The 21,375-nt window shown below is 43.2% G+C and overlaps 1 protein-coding gene across 2 annotated transcripts; it reads right to left on the bottom strand.

Annotated features, from left to right (window-relative positions):
* Positions 1 to 5,649: 5,649 nt before the first annotated feature.
* Positions 5,650 to 20,233, bottom strand: LOC149975637 (zinc transporter ZIP4-like). 2 transcript variants are annotated; one of them, XM_090206841.1, is made up of 12 exons: positions 19,889 to 20,233; positions 18,178 to 18,474; positions 17,792 to 17,984; positions 17,105 to 17,337; positions 15,991 to 16,162; positions 13,186 to 13,358; positions 12,125 to 12,307; positions 10,496 to 10,591; positions 8,642 to 8,705; positions 7,264 to 7,416; positions 6,748 to 6,935; positions 5,650 to 6,390 (listed from the first exon to the last, which is right to left on the bottom strand). In XM_090206841.1, exons 1-12 carry the CDS (start codon positions 20,096 to 20,098, stop codon positions 6,262 to 6,264), a joined length of 2,091 nt encoding a protein of 696 aa, XP_090062967.1. In that variant the 5' UTR covers positions 20,099 to 20,233; the 3' UTR covers positions 5,650 to 6,261. The 2 variants fall into 2 exon arrangements, with proteins under 2 accessions (XP_090062967.1, XP_090062968.1); XM_090206842.1 differs by having other exon boundaries at positions 17,792 to 17,981.
* Positions 20,234 to 21,375: the final 1,142 nt, after the last annotated feature.

Genomic DNA, 21,375 nt, shown 5'->3' with positions numbered 1-21,375 from the left:
TCTATCCTACACAGCTGAGCATTCGTCTGTGTCTATCAATAGATTATATCCTACACAGCTGAGCATGCGTCTGTGTCTATCAATAGATCCTATCCTACACAGCTGAGCATTCGTCTGTGTCTATCAATAGATTCTATCCTACACAGCTGAGCATTCTTCTGTGTCTATCATTAGATTATATCCTACACAGCTGAGCATGCGTCTGTGTTTATCAATAGATTCTATCCTACACAGCTGAGCATGCGTCTGTGTCTATCAATAGATTCTATCCTACACAGCTGAGCATGCGTCTGGGTCTATCAATAGATTCTATCCTACACAGCTGAGCATGCGTCTGTGTCTATCAATAGATTCTATCATACACAGCTGAGCATGCGTCCGGGTCTATCAATAGATTCTATCCTACACAGCTGAGCATGCGTCTGGGTCTATCAATAGATTCTATCCTACACAGCTGAGCATGCGTCTGTTTCTATCAATAGATTCTATCATACACAGCTGAGCATGCGTCTGTGTCTATCAATAGATTCTATCCTGCACAGCTGAGCATGCATCTGTGTCTATCAATAGATTCTATCATACACAGCTGAGCATGCGTCTGTGTCTATCAATAGATTCTATCCTGCACAGCTGAGCATGCATCTGTGTCTATCAGTGGCGATTATAGCATGTAAATCTTGGTGAGGAAATCAAAACAATTATAATTGTGCGATGCATGCCAGCACAACCACTACACAACACTAAACAACACATTAATGGCACTATAATGGTGACAAACAGTGCCCACAAACTGTTAGGGCCTACATAAAACTTTCCCAACATCAGTGTCCCTACAGCAGTCTTAACATCTTACCACTGCTACACCTGGCTATCAGCGGAGCCTTGTCTGGCAGTGAAAGTTAATTCCTTCTCATTTACTGCCTTTCAAAGAAACTTAGCTGATGTGGCTGACTTGCTTAAACAAATGTGGTTTCTACTAACAATTGAGCTGTACAAAACTATGGCATAAGGGGACAACAAGCGGATAAGAGGCAATCTGTCATTTCGATAAAGACATCAATGGGCGAGCGAAGACTGACGTAGTCAATATAACTATTTGTTAAGCACTTTGAAATGCACAGCGACATAATTCAGAACATGGGCCGTTCTTACAGTGTTCTCCCTGTACACCAAGTCAGAAACGTAGGATAAATAAAGAGGGCATATAAAGAGACAATGAAAGCTCTTACAATATTCAATGATTACATTTCTCTAAAACAGGCTATAGGTTCCATACGCACCACCAAGTCGGAAAACAGTCGGCAAAATTAAGAGGGAAAAATAGACCAAATTTTTAGGGTGAGGCACTTGGGCTACTAACAGTTTACTACACAACATAAACTTAGTATTACTTTCTCAGCTACAGTATACACACCTCCCTGGTATATTACATAATTTATGCAGAAGGATAAAATACCTTTTTTGGACTCGTTGTGCTGTGCTCACTTGAACAAAAAGATGGCATGGCGGTCCTTCGTCAGCAAATTGTGTCATCAAAGTCTGGCATTCTCTGGACTTATGGTGCTTCCAAGACAACTGGGAACTTGGAGGGAAAAAAACAGGTCGAATCATGATGACGTCAGTGATCTTCAAGTAGCTCTAGAGAAAGGCCCGACTTCCCGATTTACAATTCCGAGTTGGATGACCATCCAAAATGTTTTTTCCCCAGAGATCCCAGTTGTCTTGAACTCACTAGAATTCCCAGAATTCCCAGTTCCGAGTAACAGTTGTTTTGAGCGCGGCAGAAATTATGCTGGATTGACAGCATGGTCAATGTTGAATGTTTATCATTTTAAGCTTGGAAAAGAGATCCTTAAACCCAGACTTGGGACAGGACAGCCACTCCAGGGAATAGCAGGCTAGTGATTGTTTTGCAATGCTTGCAGTTAGCCACTGATTCCTTCCAAAAAACTCATTGTAGAATTTGCGATTTCCAACTTGTTGTGTAATGTTCATGTTCAACGGCCGATGAGCACCGATACATTTGATCGTTTCTCTTCATTATTTATCTTAATTTGACAAGGATTAAAAAGGATTTGCTAGTTGATTGTCGACTTCACTCATGATGATGACTGCTAGCTAAGATTTTGAAAGTACAATGTTGACATGATCAGTCCAATCAAAGCTACTGTACATATAACGTGATTTGCCTTAATTTTATCTGTGGCCAATGACCTGGAGTCTTCTTGGATGGGCACTTCTAATTTACCTCTATGGCAGCACCCAAGGGGCTTGAATTTTCAAGCTCTACCCTTAGATTTGGCGGTGACATTGTGTCCCCATGAGTGACAGAACACTGAGCCAATCACAGAGTAACTAGAGAACATTACCAACCCATATGCTCCATATTTTCTGCTGGCTGTCCCACCACCACAGACAGCACTGAGCTACGCTGAAACACCTGCATTTTGGACTGCCTTACTCAAGAAAACAAAAAATTGACTTATGTGCCACCAATCCCACATGAGGCTTTATTAACTCAATTATTTTGTATATATTTTTTACGCTGTTTGCAAACTGATATGTGACACGTATCAATGCCAAAATAACATGCTTATTTTTTACTCTGCCCCACCTGCCCTGAATGATGGGTCGCCACTGGCGTCTATGAATAAATTAATTGGTGCTTTCTAAAGAAGACTGGCAGGCGTACCTCATGAAGCTGGTAGAGAATGCAAAGCTGTCATCAAGACAAAGGGTGGCTACTTTGAAGAATCTCAAATATATTTTGATTTGTTTAACACTTTTTTGGTTAGTACACGATTCCATGTGTTATTTCATAGTTTTGATGTCTTCACTATTATTCTACATACAATGTAGAAAATAGTAAATATCAAGAAAAACCCTGGCAATTGCATCAAAATTGTTTTGTCGAGTATTGTCACATCATTGTCATATTGTAATGCTTGTTTCAGAAGGTTGTACATGGAGAATATTTGACAGGGAGGAATTTATGAATAGCCTGACAATGAAATAGTCTGCAGGATTTCTTTGCCCATGTCATCTACAGTTGAAAAACAGTCAAATTATAATAGGTGGACCATGATAAATGTTCTAACAACTGTCAAATTGCTGTAACTGCAGTGGACTGAAATGTGAGATGTGAATGCAATATAAAATAACATTCATCTCTTTAAATATAGCAGGGATTTGTGAAGAATATCAATTTACCTCACTATTTACAACACCATGTTCTTATAATCAAGCATTGACAACCCTCATCTATAATTTCTGTGGAAAGAGAACATCCTACAGTGATACTGTATGTCTGTCTCTGTGGCCATGTGTCTGGGGTGAATTTCAGGGCAAAATGAAAGACATTACATTATTATGCTCAGAGCTCCCTCTAGTGGTCAATATGAATAAATCCCTATTTATAAGAAACCATTTTTCCTCACTTATGTTGGAGACAAAATCCTCAATTCACTATAAAGTTCAAATTTAATGTGTGTCATCAACTCCCTATGAGTAGCTTGGCATAACTTCACCACTTTCAAGTATTTGTTTATCGTATTATTCTTTGGAAAGTTGTTTGTAAAAACAAAACAAAAAAATCTGGACCTTTTTCAAACAAAACAGAAACGAATAGAAAACAGGACAGAACCTAGGAGAAAACAGGACAGAAACTAAGAGAAAAGAGGACAGGAGCTAAGAAAAAACAGGACAGGAGCTAAGAAAAACAGGACAGGAGCTAAGAGAAAAGAGGACAGGAACTAAGAGAAAACAGGACAGGAACTAAGAGAAAACAGGACAGGAGCTAAGAGAATAGAGGACAGGAACTAAGAGAAAACAGGACAGGAGCTAAGAGAAAAGAGGACAGGAGCTAAGAGAAAAGAGGACAGGAACTAAGAGAAAACAAGACAGAACCTGGGAGACAACAGGACAGAACCTAGGAGAAAACAGGACAGGAACTATGAGAAAACAGGACAGGAACTATGAGAAAACAGGACAGGAACTAAGAGAAAACAGGACAGGAACTAAGAGAAAACAGGACTAAGAGAAAACAGGACAGGAACTAAGAGAAAACAGGACAGGAACTAAGAGAAAACAGGACAGGAACTAAGAGAAAACAGGACAAAACCTAGGAGAAAACAGGACAGAACCTAGGAGAAAACAGGACAGGAACTAAGAGAAAACAGGACAGGAACTAAGAGAAAACAGGACAGGAACTAAGAGAAAACAGGACAGAAACTAAGAGAAAACAGGACAGGAACTAAGAGACAACAGGAAAGAGCCTAGGAGAAAACAGGAAAGGAACTAAGAGAAAACAGGACAGAAGCTAAGAGAAATCTAAGAGAAAACAGGACAGGAACTAAGAGAAAACAGGACAGGAACTAAGAGACAACAGGAAAGAGCCTAGGAGAAAACAGGACAGGAACTAAGAGAAAACAGGACAGAAGCTAAGAGAAAACAGGACAGGAACTAAGAAAAAACAGGACAGGAACTAAGAGAAAACAGGAAAGGAACTAAGAGAAAACAGGACAGAAGCTAAGCGAAAACAGGACAGAAGCTAAGCGAAAACAGGACAGGAACTAAGAGAAAACAGGAAAGGAACTAAGAGAAAACAGGAAAGGAACTAAGAGAAAACAGGACAGGAACTAAGAGACAACAGGACCAAAGCTGAGACAGTCAAACCATAAGGAATCATTATAGTAGTTTATGATGAAGAAGCCTAAACAGCTGGGATCTCTCTGTCTCTAGGCCACTGACATAATGTGGCGATGTTTCTAAACAAACACATGCATCTTATATTATTAGTATTTTTTATTAACTTAACCATTTTATTTAAAAACAAAGATGAGCCAAATAAACCTCTAATCTTATCTGTAGCTCTGGTGTGCATAGAGATGATTCTAAATATTTATAGTAAGGCTGCTAAATCATCCGTCTTATCCACTTAACTCCCTTGGACTTACGGTCATACCTGTGTGGAGTGTTCTGTATGCGGGGCCACGCCCCTATTGCCCTTGCTCTTTACTGTTGGTCATACTGTATGGACCAGAAACTCTGTGTGCCTCCCAAATGGCACCCTATTCCCTATATAGTGCACTACTTTTGACCAGGACTCTGGTTAAAAGTAGTGCACCAATTAGGCAATAGGGTGCTATTTGGGAGGCATACAGCCTTGACATATAGCTCTTCCACTCCCTTGCTCTGACTGTTACGATGACCATTTTATCAAATGGAATCCACAATGCCTGTCATCTCTGCTGATATACTTTGCTGTACCAACCCTTCTTTATAACCCCTCTCTTGGTAATCAGACAAACTACAGTGAATCACCATGCTGACTGGTGATCTACCGTAAAAGATTTTTAAAAATGAGGGTCCACCTCTGATTTATCTGAAGTTGCGATCCATGGATTTGAGCCGTCTGTCTTCGAAAGTGTGGACTCTGAACAGTGAAACTGCCGACGTACCTAATCATGTCATATAACCAAGTATCTAGAGGATGTTATTTCCTGTATCCATTTACAGGGAATTCTCTTGAGTGGTAGACTGGACAGAATGGAAAAAATACTGCAGCTGGAAAGCATCATATGGCTTTGTGCTCAATGTATGTGCTAAACAAGGAAAGCTATACAGAAACAACATGTATCAGAATTATTATTTTCTTTGCGTATTTTATTACTTTTTGGGGGTTTTGTGGGATTGGTGGCACATACTGTAAGTAAAAATACACATATGACAAAGTTAGACAAATCTAAACATGTCACATTCTCACATGTATACATACTGTCAACCTCTGCATTACCGCTAACTACACACGTCACACGATCACAAATGAAAACAGAATCTACCTACTTCCCTGCAGTCACACTGTTATGGTATGTGGTTATACAAAAGATGTGGCAATTACAGAGGCAGTAGGCTGAGGAACTGTGAGTCCCATTATAAATATCGGTGGTATAAATTACAGTTTGAACTAAATCGCATACAGATGAAATCCTTTCCAACAGTAACATTAGCACCAACAGCAGGTTCAGACTGAACACCAGCAGACTACACTTCTATGTGGTAGATACAACAGAACTAGACTATAAATCGCATATATCATCTAGAAAGTCATTTTGAGGAAATTTTCCATCATATAGAATGATCAAGCGTGTTAAATTAAATGTATCAAAACAGGTCAAATATAGCATAGTTTACATACAGTGTAATTTGTAATTGTATACAAATCCATTGCATTGTACTGTACAGTGTGAGGACTAGGAGGCTCTAGAAGCCAATATTTTCTTCATACAGAGAAAGGAGCAGCAGGATGCCCCAGCCAGACAGCAGTCCTAAGTTCTGGAGCAGGAACATGAGCCAGGGCCTACGGTTGTCCGCATGGATCATGGTGGGGAGCTGGGAGGAGAAAGAAGCAAGACAATCGACTGCATTTAACTCCTTGCCCAAATATAGCATATTTACAGAGAAAGATAGGCATTAGGGAATTGATGAAAGACATAGGAGCAAACGTGCCATAACTAGGGGTCAGAGCTCTTCCTGGTCAGGTGACATAGCCAGGAGACACTTAAGGCCCAAGTCATAATTGGGCTTCCAGGGGAAAATGTTGTCCAAAGTTGCAACAGTAACCAAGACGGCAGGGCTTAGCGAAGGGTCATTTGAACAATTTGTACGATAAACTCTCATTTGAAGAGAAACACAAATAAGTGATTCCTCACAGCCTGTTTGAGAATGTGGTAAACCTAGTGTACTAACCATATCAGCCAGACCCACATACAGGAAGAGACCAGAGGTGATGGCCGCAATCCACTGCTTGGTGGCCAGGTCAGTAGAGACGGTGAGGGCGATGTAGAGTCCGATGAAGGATGTGAGGGCACTGCCCACATTCAGCATCAAGGCCTTCTTCACTGACAACCCGCTGTGCAGCAGGATTGCAAAATCACCTGGGAAATGTAGGACGGAGAGGTTTAAAAGGGACGTCAGTGATAAAAATGTAGGTCTTAGGTTGATGCCATTGGAGGGATTGAGTGAATAGGAATCTGTATGGAGAGAGAAGTCGTGGCTAATCATCTACCACTACTACTCATCCAGTCTAACACTTGACTGTTTGAAATGAAAAAATATTGTCCAGAAATCAAACACCATTTTACACACCACACACACACACACTAATTGATATAAAATAAACATCTGAAGTACTAATGTGGCTGGGTCTCATTCCCTGAAAATCTCTTTCAACATGACCAACTAGAGGCATCAGTCTACACTCACCCAGTTCGTGAGGCAACTCATGACAGAACACAGCCAAAGACGTGGCAAGGCCGGAATTCCAGGAAACAGAAAAGGCCGCTCCGATAGCCAGGCCATCGGCAAAGTTATGTATCCCGTCCCCTATGGTAACCATGTAGGGTAGCAGACGCTGTTCTAGTGGAGGGGAGAGACAGAAGGGAAACTCAGAGAAAGGTTCAGTCGTCTAAAGAACTAAAGTTACATTTGGCTATTTTTAATCATGTGTCTAAATTCATATATCACAATGACAGCATTATTGATTAGCCAATGTCATTAGGCTGGAATACAGAATACAGATGTAGGATCTTAATTTGACCAGTTTCTCACAACAGGAAAAGTATCCTGTAGCAACAGGAAATATGAATTAGTGTGTGGATTACAATTAATGGACATTTTTGTAGGGGTTGATACATTGTTAGTTAGGACAAATCAAGTCTGACATTTTAAAGTGGAAATTACTAACTTTAGAAGTCTTTTTAAACCTTAAATTTACTTCATGTTTGCATTTCCTGCAAGAACAGGGTGATCAAATTAAGATCCTACATCTGTTGGAACCAGTGGTGGAAAAAGTACTAAATTGTCATACTTGAGTAAAAGTAAAGATACCTTCATAGAAAATGACTCAAGTCAAAGTCACCCAGTAAAATACTACTTGAGTAAAAGTCAAAGTATTTGGTTTTAAAATACTTCAGTATCAAAAGTAAATGTAATTGCTCAAATATACTTAAGTATGAAAAGTAAAAGTATAAATCATTTCAAATTCTTCATATTAAGCAAACCGGATGGCATAATTCATGTTTTTTATATGTACTTATAGCCACAGACACACTCCAACACTCACATATATTTTACAAACAAAACATTTGTGTTTAGTGAGTCCACCAGATCAGAGGCAGTAGGGATGACCAGGGATGTTCTCTGTTTAATGAGTCCGCCAGGTCAGAGGCAGTAGGGATGACCAGGGACGTTCTCTGTTTAATGAGTCCGCTTGAATTGTTTATAAAGATTACATAAAGGATGATGTCTCATTTTAATCATGTCAGATAAATAAATTGTTGTCACTGTTGATATTATCATTTACAATGATATGACAGGGTGTTTTTGGGTGCATCTGCAGCTAAAATGTTGTACCCCTGCAGTAATGAATCCCTGTATTGCTGTTCCTCGTGTAAGTGAACAAAGCTCTTTGGTGCACATTACTCTTTGTCACGCTAAATGTGTGTAATCATTGACTAGACTTGACTCGCACAGTAAGTTCACAGTATATCAGCTTTCCAGTGAACGCCCTGACTGTCAGACCCTGACCTATTTTTAATCTCTTCCTTACAGGTTGTATGATGACCTGGGTTGTCTATCTTACCTCTTGAGCGCTGGTTTGGTTCTGGAAAGGCTTTCTCTGTGTCCTCACTGGGCTCACTTTCAACCTTTTAGGATCAGAATTTTACAGAAGTATAACATCGGAATTACAGCAGGCGTGAACAAGTTAGTGGAGGACAAGGTGTTCAGAGACACGGATAGTAAAGACTTGAGACTACATACTGTGTCAGGTAAAAACACAGCTTTACTAGGATACTGGCTGTTCAGTCATGGACCTCTGACTCAGATCTCCAAGAGAGCAGATAGAGGGTTTAGAACGTCACAGGTGTGTCTGTGAATAGGTGGTACAGAACCTACCAGGTGTGTCTGTGAATAGGTGGTACAGAACCTACCAGGTCAGTCTGTGCATAGGTGGTACAGAACCTACCAGGTCAGTCTGTGAATAGGTGGTACAGAACCTACCAGGTCAGTCTGTGAATAGGTGGTCCAGAACCTACCAGGTCAGTCTGTGATTAGGTGGTACAGAACCTACCAGGTCAGTCTGTGAATAAGTGGTACAGAACCTACCAGGTCAGTCTGTGAATAGGTGGTACAGAACCTACCAGGTCAGTCTGTGAATAGGTGGTACAGAACATACCAGGTCAGTCTGTGAATAAGTGGTACAGAACCTACCAGGTCAGTCTGTGAATAGGTGGTGCAGAACCTACCAGGTCAGTATGTGAATAAGTGGTACAGAACCTACCAGGTCAGTCTGTGAATAGGTGGTAAAGAACCTACCAGGTCAGTATGTGAATAAGTGGTACAGAACCTACCAGGTCAGTCTGTGAATAGGTGGTACAGAACCTACCAGGTCAGTCTGTGAATAGGTGGTACAGAACCTACCAGGTCAGTCTGTGAATAGGTGGTACAGAACCTACCAGGTCAGTCTGTGAATAGGTGGTACAGAACATACTAGGTCAGTCTGTGAATAAGTGGTACAGAACCTACCAGGTCAGTCTGTGAATAGGTGGTGCAGAACCTACCAGGTCAGTCTGTGAATAGATGGTACAGAACCTACCAGGTCAGTCTGTGAATAGGTGGTACAGAACCTACCAGGTCAGTCTGTGAATAGGTGGTACAGAACCTACCAGGTCAGTCTGTGAATAGGTGGTACAGAACCTACCAGGTCAGTCTGTGAATAGGTGGTACAGAACATACTAGGTCAGTCTGTGAATAAGTGGTACAGAACCTACCAGGTCAGTCTGTGAATAGATGGTACAGAACCTACCAGGTCAGTCTGTGAATAGGTGGTACAGAACCTACCAGGTCAGTCTGTGAATAAGTGGTACAGAACCTACCAGGTCAGTCTGTGAATAGGTGGTACAGAACCTACCAGGTCAGTCTGTGAATAGGTGGTACAGAACATACTAGGTCAGTCTGTGAATAAGTGGTACAGAACCTACCAGGTCAGTCTGTAAATAGGTGGTGCAGAACCTACCAGGTCAGTCTGTGAATAGATGGTACAGAACCTACCAGGTCAGTCTGTGAATAGGTGGTACAGAACCTACCAGGTCAGTTTGTGAATAAGTGGTACAGAACCTACCAGGTCAGTCTGTGAATAGGTGGTACAGAACCTACCAGGTCAGTCTGTGAATAGGTGGTACAGAACCGACCAGGTCAGTCTGTGAATAAGTGGTACAGAACCTACCAGGTCAGTCTGTGAATAGGTGGTACAGAACCTACCAGGTCAGTCTGTGAATAGGTGGTACAGAACCTACCAGGTCAGTCTGTGAATAAGTGGTACAGAACCTACCAGGTCAGTCTGTGAATAGGTGGTACAGAACCTACCAGGTCAGTCTGTGAATAGGTGGTACAGAACCTACCAGGTCAGTCTGTGAATAAGTGGTACAGAACCTACCAGGTCAGTCTGGGAGATTGACTGCTTGTTATTTTTCTCCTGCAGGTACATCTCCAGGACTTTACCATGGTCACAGTGATGGGGCTCAGACTCCTCCTGGAAACACAATGGCACAATGTATCTGTCTGGGCCCGGAACATCACAACAAAGAACATGTACAGTAATTTTTCAAAAACTGTTTACAGACAGATTATTTCACATATAATTCATTGTATCACAATTCCAGTGGGTCAGACGTTTACATACACTAAGTTGACTGTGCCTTTAAACAGCTTGGAAAATTCCAGAAAATTATGTCATGGTTTTAGAAGCTTCTGATAGGCTATTTGACATCATTTTAGTCAATTGGAGGTGTACCTGTGGATGTATTTCAAGGCCTACCTTCAAACTCAGTGCCTCTTCTATATCGACATAACCTGAAAGACCACTCAGCAAGGAAGAAGCCACTGCTCCAAAACCGCCACAAGAAAGCCAGACTACGGTTTGCAACTGCACATGTGGACAAAGATCGTACTTTTTGGAGAAATTTCTCTGGTCTGATGAAACAAAAATAGAACTGTTTGGCCATAATGACCATAATGACCGTTTGGAGGAAAAAGGGGGAGGCTTGCATGCCGAAGAACACCATCCCAACCGTGAAGCACGGGGGTGGTAGCATCATGTTGTGGGGGTGATTTGCAGCAACAGGGACTGGTGCACTTCACAAAATAGATGACATCATTAACAAGGAAAAACGTGGATATATTGAAGTAACATCTCAAGACATCAGTCAGGAAGTTAAAGCTTGGTCGCAAATGGGTCTTCCAAATGGACAATGACCCCAAGCATACTTACAAAGTTGTGGCAAAATGGCTTAAGGACAACAAAGTCAAGGTATTGGAGTGGCCATAACAAAGCCCTGACCTCAATACTATTGGGCAGAACTGAAAAAGCATGTGTGAGCAAGGAGGCCTACAAACCTGACTCAGTTCCACCAGCTCTGTCAGGAGAAATGGGCCAAAATTCCCCCAACTTATTGTGGGAAGCTTGTGGAAGGCTACCCGAAACATTTGACCCAAGTTAAACAATTTAAAGGCAATGCTACCAAATACTAATTGAGTGCATGTAAACTTCTGACCCACTGGGAATGTGATAAATGTGATAAATCATTCTCTCTACTATTATTCTGACATTTCACATTCTTAAAATAAAGTGGTGATCCTAAATGACATAAGACAGGGAATTTTTACCAGGATAAAATGTCAGAAATTGTGAAAAACTGAGTTTAAATGTATTTGGCTAAGGTGTATGTAGACTTCAGACTTCAAATGTATCTACGGGTGATAGCTAACAATTCTCACATTTTGGAACCAGAAAGACCTGAAATATCTTTGACCGAAACATTGCACTTTATTAAAAGGTGTATTGCAAGTGTGCGTGTGTGGGAGTTCTTTTCACCATGGATCCACTGAACCAGTAAGCTAACAGAACGGAGGTGTTCAGTAAGGAGATAAGGTTTAGAAACCGTCTGAAATGGAGAGGTACCACCTGGTCGTGTCCAATAAGAACCCATATTTTTGTTTCCTGTTGCAATACATTTTGCTACATCATGCCCTACTGAACACAGCCCAGATGATAGACACTACTTACCCCATGGTGATGCAGGGAATGGTGATGGCTGTCCTTATGAGTGGTGATGATGGAGAAGATAGTCTCCATGAGATAGAAGCAGTAGATGCCAGCCATCATCACCAGTATCTTACAGATGTAGTCTGGAACCTCCTCTGAGTGGCTGTGATCTGTTCCTTCACTGTGAACATGGAGGCCTAGGAACTGAACCAACAGAGGAAACAGTCACAACCCAGTCTGACAGTCAGCCCAATGACAGTGCTTTGACAGTGCTATGACAGTGTTATGACAGTGCTATGACAGTGTTGCGTAGCTCTTATGAAGGCAGGTTCAAGTGAAGTGTAATACACTACACAATACCAAATACTGGAGACGCAATCAACCTGTGCAGGGTCCATTAGTCTGAAATGACCTCCTTCAATCACTACTGACAGATGAAAGTCTAGAGTGGAGACCAGTACCTATCCACCATATTGCTTTAACCAATCAAGTCCTCTAAATAAGTGGTTGTGAAGGAGAGGAAGATAGGAAGTCATGTCGGACCATTGGGACACATTGTTATGTTGCTCTTATCATTGGCTTTGTAATAACCTAAAGTTCCCTGAAGGAACAAGGGGCCATTTCTCCGTTTGCCCGATCTGAAGGTGTCGTTCTTGTTCCTCACATGGTTATTATTTGACACTGTAGGGGATGACACAGTGTGACAGCCTGCTAATACTTCGCCCTGCGATGTTGACATGATGGATCTAAATGGATTGAGCTGCAACAGCAGGAAGTATCCCCTTCAGACTTCTGCCCTGGGGGAAATAAGGCTAGGAAGCATCAGATGGGACTACTGTATGTGTTGCTCTGACTTACCATGGTCTCTCAGACATCTGGCTGATCATTGGGTCACACTGACATTAACCACAACACTTTAATGAAGTGTTGAGGAGGAAGAGGTCTGGCTGGCTAGAGAAGTGGTTTTCTTTTCACATTGGACATTCCAGCAACTATGATGGATGCATAACCAGGCCAGTTCAGTGCATCTCAGCTTGAATCAGCTGGGCTCAGTGATGTGGATATGGTACTGTGGTGCTCACCATAGGCAGGAGGTGCAACAGGGCGTCCCCAGTGAGGGAGCCCACAGCCAAGCTGACACAGAACTGGATGACGAGCTGGAAGACACTGCTGCAGGAGGTACACAGCAGCACCATAACGCCAACCAGGGCGGCCAGACAGATCAGCAGATTGGCTATGGAGGCATACACAAACTCTGTGGGGAGAAATAATTAACATTAAGGGGTTACAAATATAATAACAGTGCCAGACTCAAGCCAATCAGTCAGTCAGTCAGTCAAGCCACAAAAGGTCTGTTAGATAATACAGTAAACATTGTGTGATTATGCTTGAAATAGGCTCTCGTCCTACCGAATGCAATAGGCTCTCGTCCTACCGAATGCAATGGGGCTCTCGTCCTACCGAATGCAATGGGGCTCTCGTCCTACCGAATGCAATGGGGCTCTCGTCCTCCCGAATGCAATGGGCTCTAGTCCTCCCGAATGCAATGGGCTCTCGTCCTACCGAATGCAATGGGCTCTCGTCCTACCGAATGCAATGGGCTCTAGTCCTCCCGAATGCAATGGGCTCTAGTCCTCCCGAATGCAATGGGCTCTAGTCCTCCCGAATGCAATGGGCTCTCGTCCTACCGAATGCAATGGGCTCTCGTCCTACCGAATGCAATGGGCTCTCGTCCTACCGAATGTAATGGGCTCTAGTCCTTCCGAATGCAATGGGCTCTAGTCCTACCGAATGCAATAGGCTCTCGTCCTACCGAATGTAATGGGCTCTAGTCCTTCCGAATGCAATAGGCTCTCGTCCTACCGAATGTAATGGGCTCAGTCAAGCCACAAAAGGTATGTTAGATAATACAGTAAACATTGTGTGATTATGCTTGAAATAGGCTCTCGTCCTACCGAATGCAATAGGCTCTCGTCCTACCGAATGCAATGGGGCTCTCGTCCTACCGAATGCAATGGGGCTCTCGTCCTACCGAATGCAATGGGGCTCTCGTCCTACCGAATGCAATGGGGCTCTAGTCCTCCCGAATGCAATGGGCTCTAGTCCTCCCGAATGCAATGGGCTCTCGTCATACCGAATGCAATGGGCTCTCGTCCTACCGAATGCAATGGGCTCTCGTCCTACCGAATGCAATGGGCTCTCGTCCTACCGAATGCAATGGGCTCTAGTCCTACCGAATGCAATGGGCTCTAGTCCTACCGAATGCAATGGGCTCTAGTCCTACCGAATGCAATGGGCTCTAGTCCTACCGAATGCAATGGGCTCTAGTCCTACCGAATGCAATGGGCTCTAGTCCTACCGAATGCAATGGGGCTCTAGTCCTACCGAATGCAATGGGCTCTAGTCCTTCCGAATGCAATGGGCTCTAGTCCTACCGAATGCAATGGGCTCTAGTCCTACCGAATGCAATGGGCTCTAGTCCTACCGAATGCAATGGGCTCTAGTCCTACCGAATGTAATGGGCTCTCATCCTACCGAATGCAATGGGCTCTCGTCCTACCGAATGCAATGGGCTCTCGTCCTACCGAATGCAATGGGCTCTCGTCCTACCGAATGCAATGGGCTCTCGTCCTACCGAATGCAATGGGCTCTCGTCCTACCGAATGCAATGGGCTCTCGTCCTACCGAATGCAATGGGCTCTCGTCCTACCGAATGCAATGGGCTCTCGTCCTACCGAATGCAATGGGCTCTCGTCCTACCGAATGTAATGGGCTCTAGTCCTTCCGAATGCAATAGGCTCTCGTCCTACCGAATATAATGGGCTCTAGTCCTTCCGAATGCAATAGGCTCTCGTCCTACCGAATGTAATGGGCTCAGTCAAGCCACAAAAGGTATGTTAGATAATACAGTAAACATTGTGTGATTATGCTTGAAATAGGCTCTCGTCCTACCGAATGCAATAGGCTCTCGTCCTACCGAATGCAATGGGGCTCTCGTCCTACCGAATGCAATGGGGCTCTAGTCCTCCCGAATGCAATGGGCTCTAGTCCTCCCGAATGCAATGGGCTCTAGTCCTCCCGAATGTAATGGGCTCTAGTCCTTCCGAATGCAATAGGCTCTCGTCCTACCGAATGTAATGGGCTCAGTCAAGCCACAAAAGGTCTGTTAGATAATACAGTAAACATTGTGTGATTATGCTTGAAATAGGCTCTCGTCCTACCGAATGCAATAGGCTCTCGTCCTACCGAATGCAATGGGGCTCTCGTCCTACCGAATGCAATGGGGCTCTCGTCCTACCGAATGCAATGGGGCTCTAGTCCTCCCGAATGCAATGGGCTCTAGTCCTCCCGAATGCAATGGGCTCTAGTCCTCCCGAATGCAATGGGCTCTCGTCCTACCGAATGCAATGGGCTCTCGTCCTACCGAATGCAATGGGCTCTCGTCCTACCGAATGCAATGGGCTCTCGTCCTACCGAATGCAATGGGCTCTCGTCCTACCGAATGCAATGGGCTCTCGTCCTACCGAATGCAATGGTCTCTCGTCCTACCGAATGCAATGGGCTCTAGTCCTACCGAATGCAATGGGCTCTAGTCCTACCGAATGCAATAGGCTCTAGTCCTACCGAATGCAATAGGCTCTCGTCTTTTTGGACAAGAGCCTCATGTTTTGTGATTTTGAATTTTGGAGCATTCATATTTACAAACAGAGGAAATGTATTTCTGCATAGTCTCTCTATAATTCCTTTATCATTAAGGAATGGGACTTTCTGTATCAAAAGGAAAGGAATGAGTGTTGAATATAGAGTGTACTGTAGAAATCAATAGATCAATCGCAAGAGTACACAACGCAGAATCACAGTGGCTCGGACTGTAGCAGTTCACTCACTCTCTGTGGTGCTGAGCTGGTCTAATGGTCCAGTGGGGGGAGAGATGCTGTTGCAGGCACCACTGAGGAGCTGCTGGACCAGGGCTGGGCTGAGCCGGGCCACGTCAGACCTGGACAGGCTAGATCCATTCAGCCCATGGATCTTTATCAGCTCCTCCGGGCTGAAACACATCTACGTGGAGGAAACAGGGCTGAAACACGTCCACGTGGAGGAAACAGGGCTGAAACACGTCCACGTGGAGGAAACAGGGCTGAAACACGTCCACGTGGAGGAAACAGGGCTGAAACACGTCCACGTGGAGGAAACAGGGCGGAAACACGTCCACGTGGAGGAAACAGGGTGGAAACACGTCCACGTGGAGGAAACAGGGTGGAAACACGTCCACGTGGAGGAAACAGGGGTGAAACACGTCCACGTGGAGGAAACAGGGGTGAAACACATCCACGTGGAGGAAACAGGGGTGAAACACGTCCACGTGGAGGAAACAGGGGTGAAACACATCCACGTGGAGGAAACAGGGGTGAAACACGTCCACGTGGAGGAAACAGGGGTGAAACACGTCCACGTGGAGGAAACAGGGGTGAAACACATCCACGTGGAGGAAACAGGGGTGAAACACGTCCACATGGAGGAAACAGGGCTGAAACACATGGATCACTATTCCCTTTGCAGTGCACAACTTTTGACCAAAGCCCATTGGTCTATTCTTTGAATTGACACTCCTTGTCGCTAACTGATTAACTGACAGTAAGATGTCATTGGGCATTCACAAAGTGGGGACCAACATATTACAAGTAACATGTTATTATCCTTCAGCAGTGTTCCTTCTCATTCAGATTTCTCTAATATAGACATTACCATGGGGAGAATCCTACAGCTGCCAATAGCTCAGGCCATCTACTGCACATCTGAGGCTCATTGGAGATGCAGCGGACACCAGGGGTTTAGCAGTCTGATAATGAGTCAGAGTGAAGGAGCCTGTATGTGTGTGTGTGTGTGTGCGTGCGTGCGTGCGTGCGTCGTTAAGCCCCTGAAGGTCTCTTCAGAAGATTGGAGCGATGGCCTTGACCTAATTACAGACAAAGCACCATGGTGGTTGAGAATAACAATTACCAGTTCCCAGCTGCTGATGTTCCTATGGTGGTACCCCTCCTCATGACTCGTCCTGAAGGCATCACCTCCACTTCGACCCCCCCGACCCCTGCTAACAGTACTGTGGTCACTATGGTCATGGTCAACGTGGTCATCGTGACCATGGTCATTGTGGTGTCCCTTTTGATCTCTATGATCGTGATCCTCTTCATGGATTCCACCCAGTTGCAGGCTCTTCATAAGACCTTCCAGCTCTACAGAGATTAATCACAATGATATGGTTATTTGGTGGTAGAGTACATTAGCAGGCCATTGGGGAACAGTAATATGCTGGTAGAGTATATTAGCAGACCATTGAGGAACAGTAATATGCTGGTAGAGTATATTAGGCCATTGAGGAACAGCAATATAAACTCATTATCCAGGCTTCATGGGGTTATAACATAGGATTTGAGGGTAACATTAACATAGGGTTTGAGGATAAGATTAATAGCATCATGGTAAATGAATGATGAACTACGTATTGCACAAGATGGATTAATGAGTGGGTTGATGTTACAGTACAGCCAGGAGCATGACATTACAGTGTAATAAAACTAAACAGTGCGAGGAAAATGATTCATACTAAATAGCGATAGTAGTTTGTCATGAGGCAATATTACAGCACGGACATTTCGTACCAATAGGAATAGTTGTTTCTTACTGTACCATGTATGGTAATGTTGTCAGAACCGAAGGAGTTGAATATGAAATCCAGAAAGTAGTCCTCTTCAGGTAGTGCTCTGGCAGTCATGCAGTCACCTTGCAAAGCATGGTAAACTATGTATCCAAACATCACATCCATGTTGTGTGGGACACCATCATTCATCTCCTTCAGGATGTCTTGACCAGTAAGACACTGCTACCATAACGAGGGACAGACATACACCGTTGAATAGAATATAAATATTTTGTTGAAACAAATCTACTCAAATGAGTTTGTTAGAAAACAGGTCACTGTTGCTAACGGTAGTTCATTGGGTTTCTATTGCACAACCTTAGAAGGTACAGTATATAAAATGTGTTGCCATTCTTATTAACACAGCAGCACCAACCTGGTCGTACTGCTGATCGGGCTTGTAGTAGTTCTTCAAGTTATGGAGCAGTGTCTCTATCCCACTGCTCTCCCTGTCTCCGTGTCCATCCCCATGGTCATAGCCTGTGATCTCATGGATGAAGTTGTCCGTCTCGTCCCCCCACCTCCCTGCCCTCACGGCAGAGCAGGCCTCTGAGGGAGAGCTGAGGTACAGGCAGCATCCTGCCGCTACTCTGAAGAAGCCCCCCTTGTGAAGGAGACCACCAGTGCTGGTGAAGTTACCCACCAGCTGGTCTACTGACTGCACAGAGAGACACTAGAAAGAAGCAGGGTGGCTTCAGTGTTTCATTTAGATTATTTATCTACCCAGTACAAATATATGCCTAATTTATGAGAGAAAACCAACGTAGTGTCTTGTAAAGTCAGTAATTATGACCACAAAGCTAAAGGAGTATAGGTTGGGTGAATGCGAGACATAAAAATCTAATTTTCTGATCTTTAACAGCTATTCTCTGGCTTTTTGAGTCAGGACATACAGTGACTTGGCCTATTATCTAAACAGATTCTTCTGTAGAGTCTACCAGAAGTCCAGAACCGATTAGTGGTGCTGGAGGCTAAATGCTCAACTGGAGAAACAGAAGAAAGAAAGAAAAAAAAAAGTCTTGACACACTTCAAGTCAGATGCACATTTCTTTTAAAAGAGGCTGAGCTCGATGAAGGTCGACTGACCGAAAGCTCCGTATCTATTAAAATAAATGTGCATCTCACTGGAAGTGTGCAGAGATTTCTTCCTGATTCTCCAGCATCATGACCACGTATGAGTAAGATCTCAAGCCATTGTTGCATTAGCAGAACATGCTGTTTAACTACTGATCATTAGTGTTAGTCCCAAACATGTTTGGCCAATCTATAACACACGTCTCACATAGCATGTGACAGAAAACTTCCTCTACATGGTCACAAGGGTAGATTACACCTGCCACGGTAAAGTCCAAGGCCTTCAATGTCTGAACAACAGAAGAAAAATGTATTCAAAGAAATGGATGTGTACATGTTTTTCTACTGTAGTCAAATTAAACCAAAATGAACACTTATTGGAGTACTTGTGGTGCAATGGCATGATGGACAGAGTAATGTATTATTATTTTTTACATTGAATGTATTAAATTACGTGAAACAGAATGCCCAATCATTTAGACGTTTAAACAGGCTGCACAGTAAAAGGGTAATACAACCACGATATATATATTTATTTATTTGTTTTACACAAGTGATTTAAGTCAAAGCCATTGCTATAATCTATGATAATACCCTAACACATGGAATTAGTTAAATATTGATCAGGGTGTTTTACATCATTGGTAGAACTTAATGATTTTAATACATAAGTTACACAAAACTATCTGCAATGCTGACGTCGTGTATTCTCTCTATATAATACCTACATATTAATAGTCAGAATCATTACGGTTATCATTATCATATCATTATTGCTCAGTGCTCACGATATATGTATCAATAAAATTTAAAAAAGACTTGGTTCGAGACTGGTCAATAAAAAAAATATAATACAGATTTAGGCTTAATAAACAAGCTAGGTCTGAAAAAGCACTATGACAAATGTACAGCGCTGTATTCCATTGTGTGTAGCGCACGGCACAGTAACAGGTGCAGATTGGACCTCGACCTTTCCTAAAACCAAGTTGAAGCGAGTGTAAGAAAAAAGTTACCTTTTCACACGACACACCAGGGCACTGCACACGCTTCTCCAACAGTTTGAAAAAGGAGCGAACTGACATTTCATCCAGGTATTCCTCTCCTGGCGACACGAGCTCCACCACTTTCCCATATACATCCACAGGTGAACCCCACGCATAGCTGAATAGGTTCAAACTCAGACATAGGAGAATAACGGGAAAATACCTATATATAGTTTCCATTGTTCTATTAAAATATAAATCCCCTTTAAAAAATAAAATAAAAGTGCAAAAACAGTGAGTTTATAGAAAGAGATGATTCCGAGTGGCGCATATGCAGTCCACACACGGTTTTAAGTTCACCAAACAGCTATCTATAAATCAGCTAAGTTACAGATTTCCTTGACCTGTTAGCTCGCCTTTGATTGGTCCAGAGGCGAGTTGCGCTTCGCTACCAGTCCATAAATAGGAAACCATTGCAGTTCACCTGAATATGGGGTACTGGTCCAAAATCACCTGTTTTCAATGTACACTCAGCATCAGCTGACATAATGGCAAGAGTTATGTCAATAAGACATGTTGCGAAGAATACAGGCAAAATGTGTGTCAACTGCCAAGTGATTCACTTACATCCTCAATGGTGACCCTGATGACCCTTTAAGGGAATTTTTTTCTGCCTGCTATCTCTCCACTGGATGAAGAAAACGAATCTATTAGCTAACATTCCCATTTACTAAAAGATTGTGTATTGGGAAAATGAATAAACATGATGTAACACAAACCATTACCGACAGCGTAAAAACAAATACACATTTCTACAGAACCTTTATGTAAAAAAATGTATACTGATACATTAATTGATTGATTGATATATTTTTTGAAACAGCCAACATAGTCGAGGACGTTGACTGATGAATTAATTCAGAGGCCCCATTCTCCATGTATAATCATTATGTGGACTAAACGTACTTTCCATGGACATCATTCAACATATGCACTGACCGTGTGACTGGATGATTGGGTTTCATATTTAGGGCCAATACTTTTTCCTGACCATGGCTAAGAGAACCTCCTGGCCCTACTCACAATGATTAAGGCACTGATGACTTCACTCTACACCACAATCAGTGACTGGCCCAGGTGAGGCTGGTCTGGCAGAACTACCAAACACATCCTTGTGTCAATGGTCAGCAGGAAATTAGGTCAAACATGAAGCTGTTTGAAGTATGAACATCCAAATGGTGGTACCCAAAGGTGGAAATCATTTAAAGCAATGTTTTTTTTAATACATTTTGCAGGATGAAATCTCTTGAGATGCACCATGTTGCACCCTGCTCTTCCCACTACCACCCTGCTCTTCCCACTGCCACCCTGCTCTTCCCACTACCACCCTGCTCTTCCCACTACCACCCTGCTCTTCCCACTACCACCCTGCTCTTCCCACTACCACCCTGCTCTTCCCACTACCACCCTGCTCTTCCCACTGCCACCCTGCTCTTCCCACTGCCACCCTGCTCTTC

This window comes from Oncorhynchus mykiss, chromosome 18 (genome assembly GCF_057628025.1).
Source record: "Oncorhynchus mykiss isolate SJ-2025 chromosome 18, ASM5762802v1, whole genome shotgun sequence".
Lineage (NCBI taxonomy): Eukaryota > Metazoa > Chordata > Actinopteri > Salmoniformes > Salmonidae > Oncorhynchus > Oncorhynchus mykiss.
This window is presented reverse-complemented; position numbering and strand designations above follow the sequence as displayed.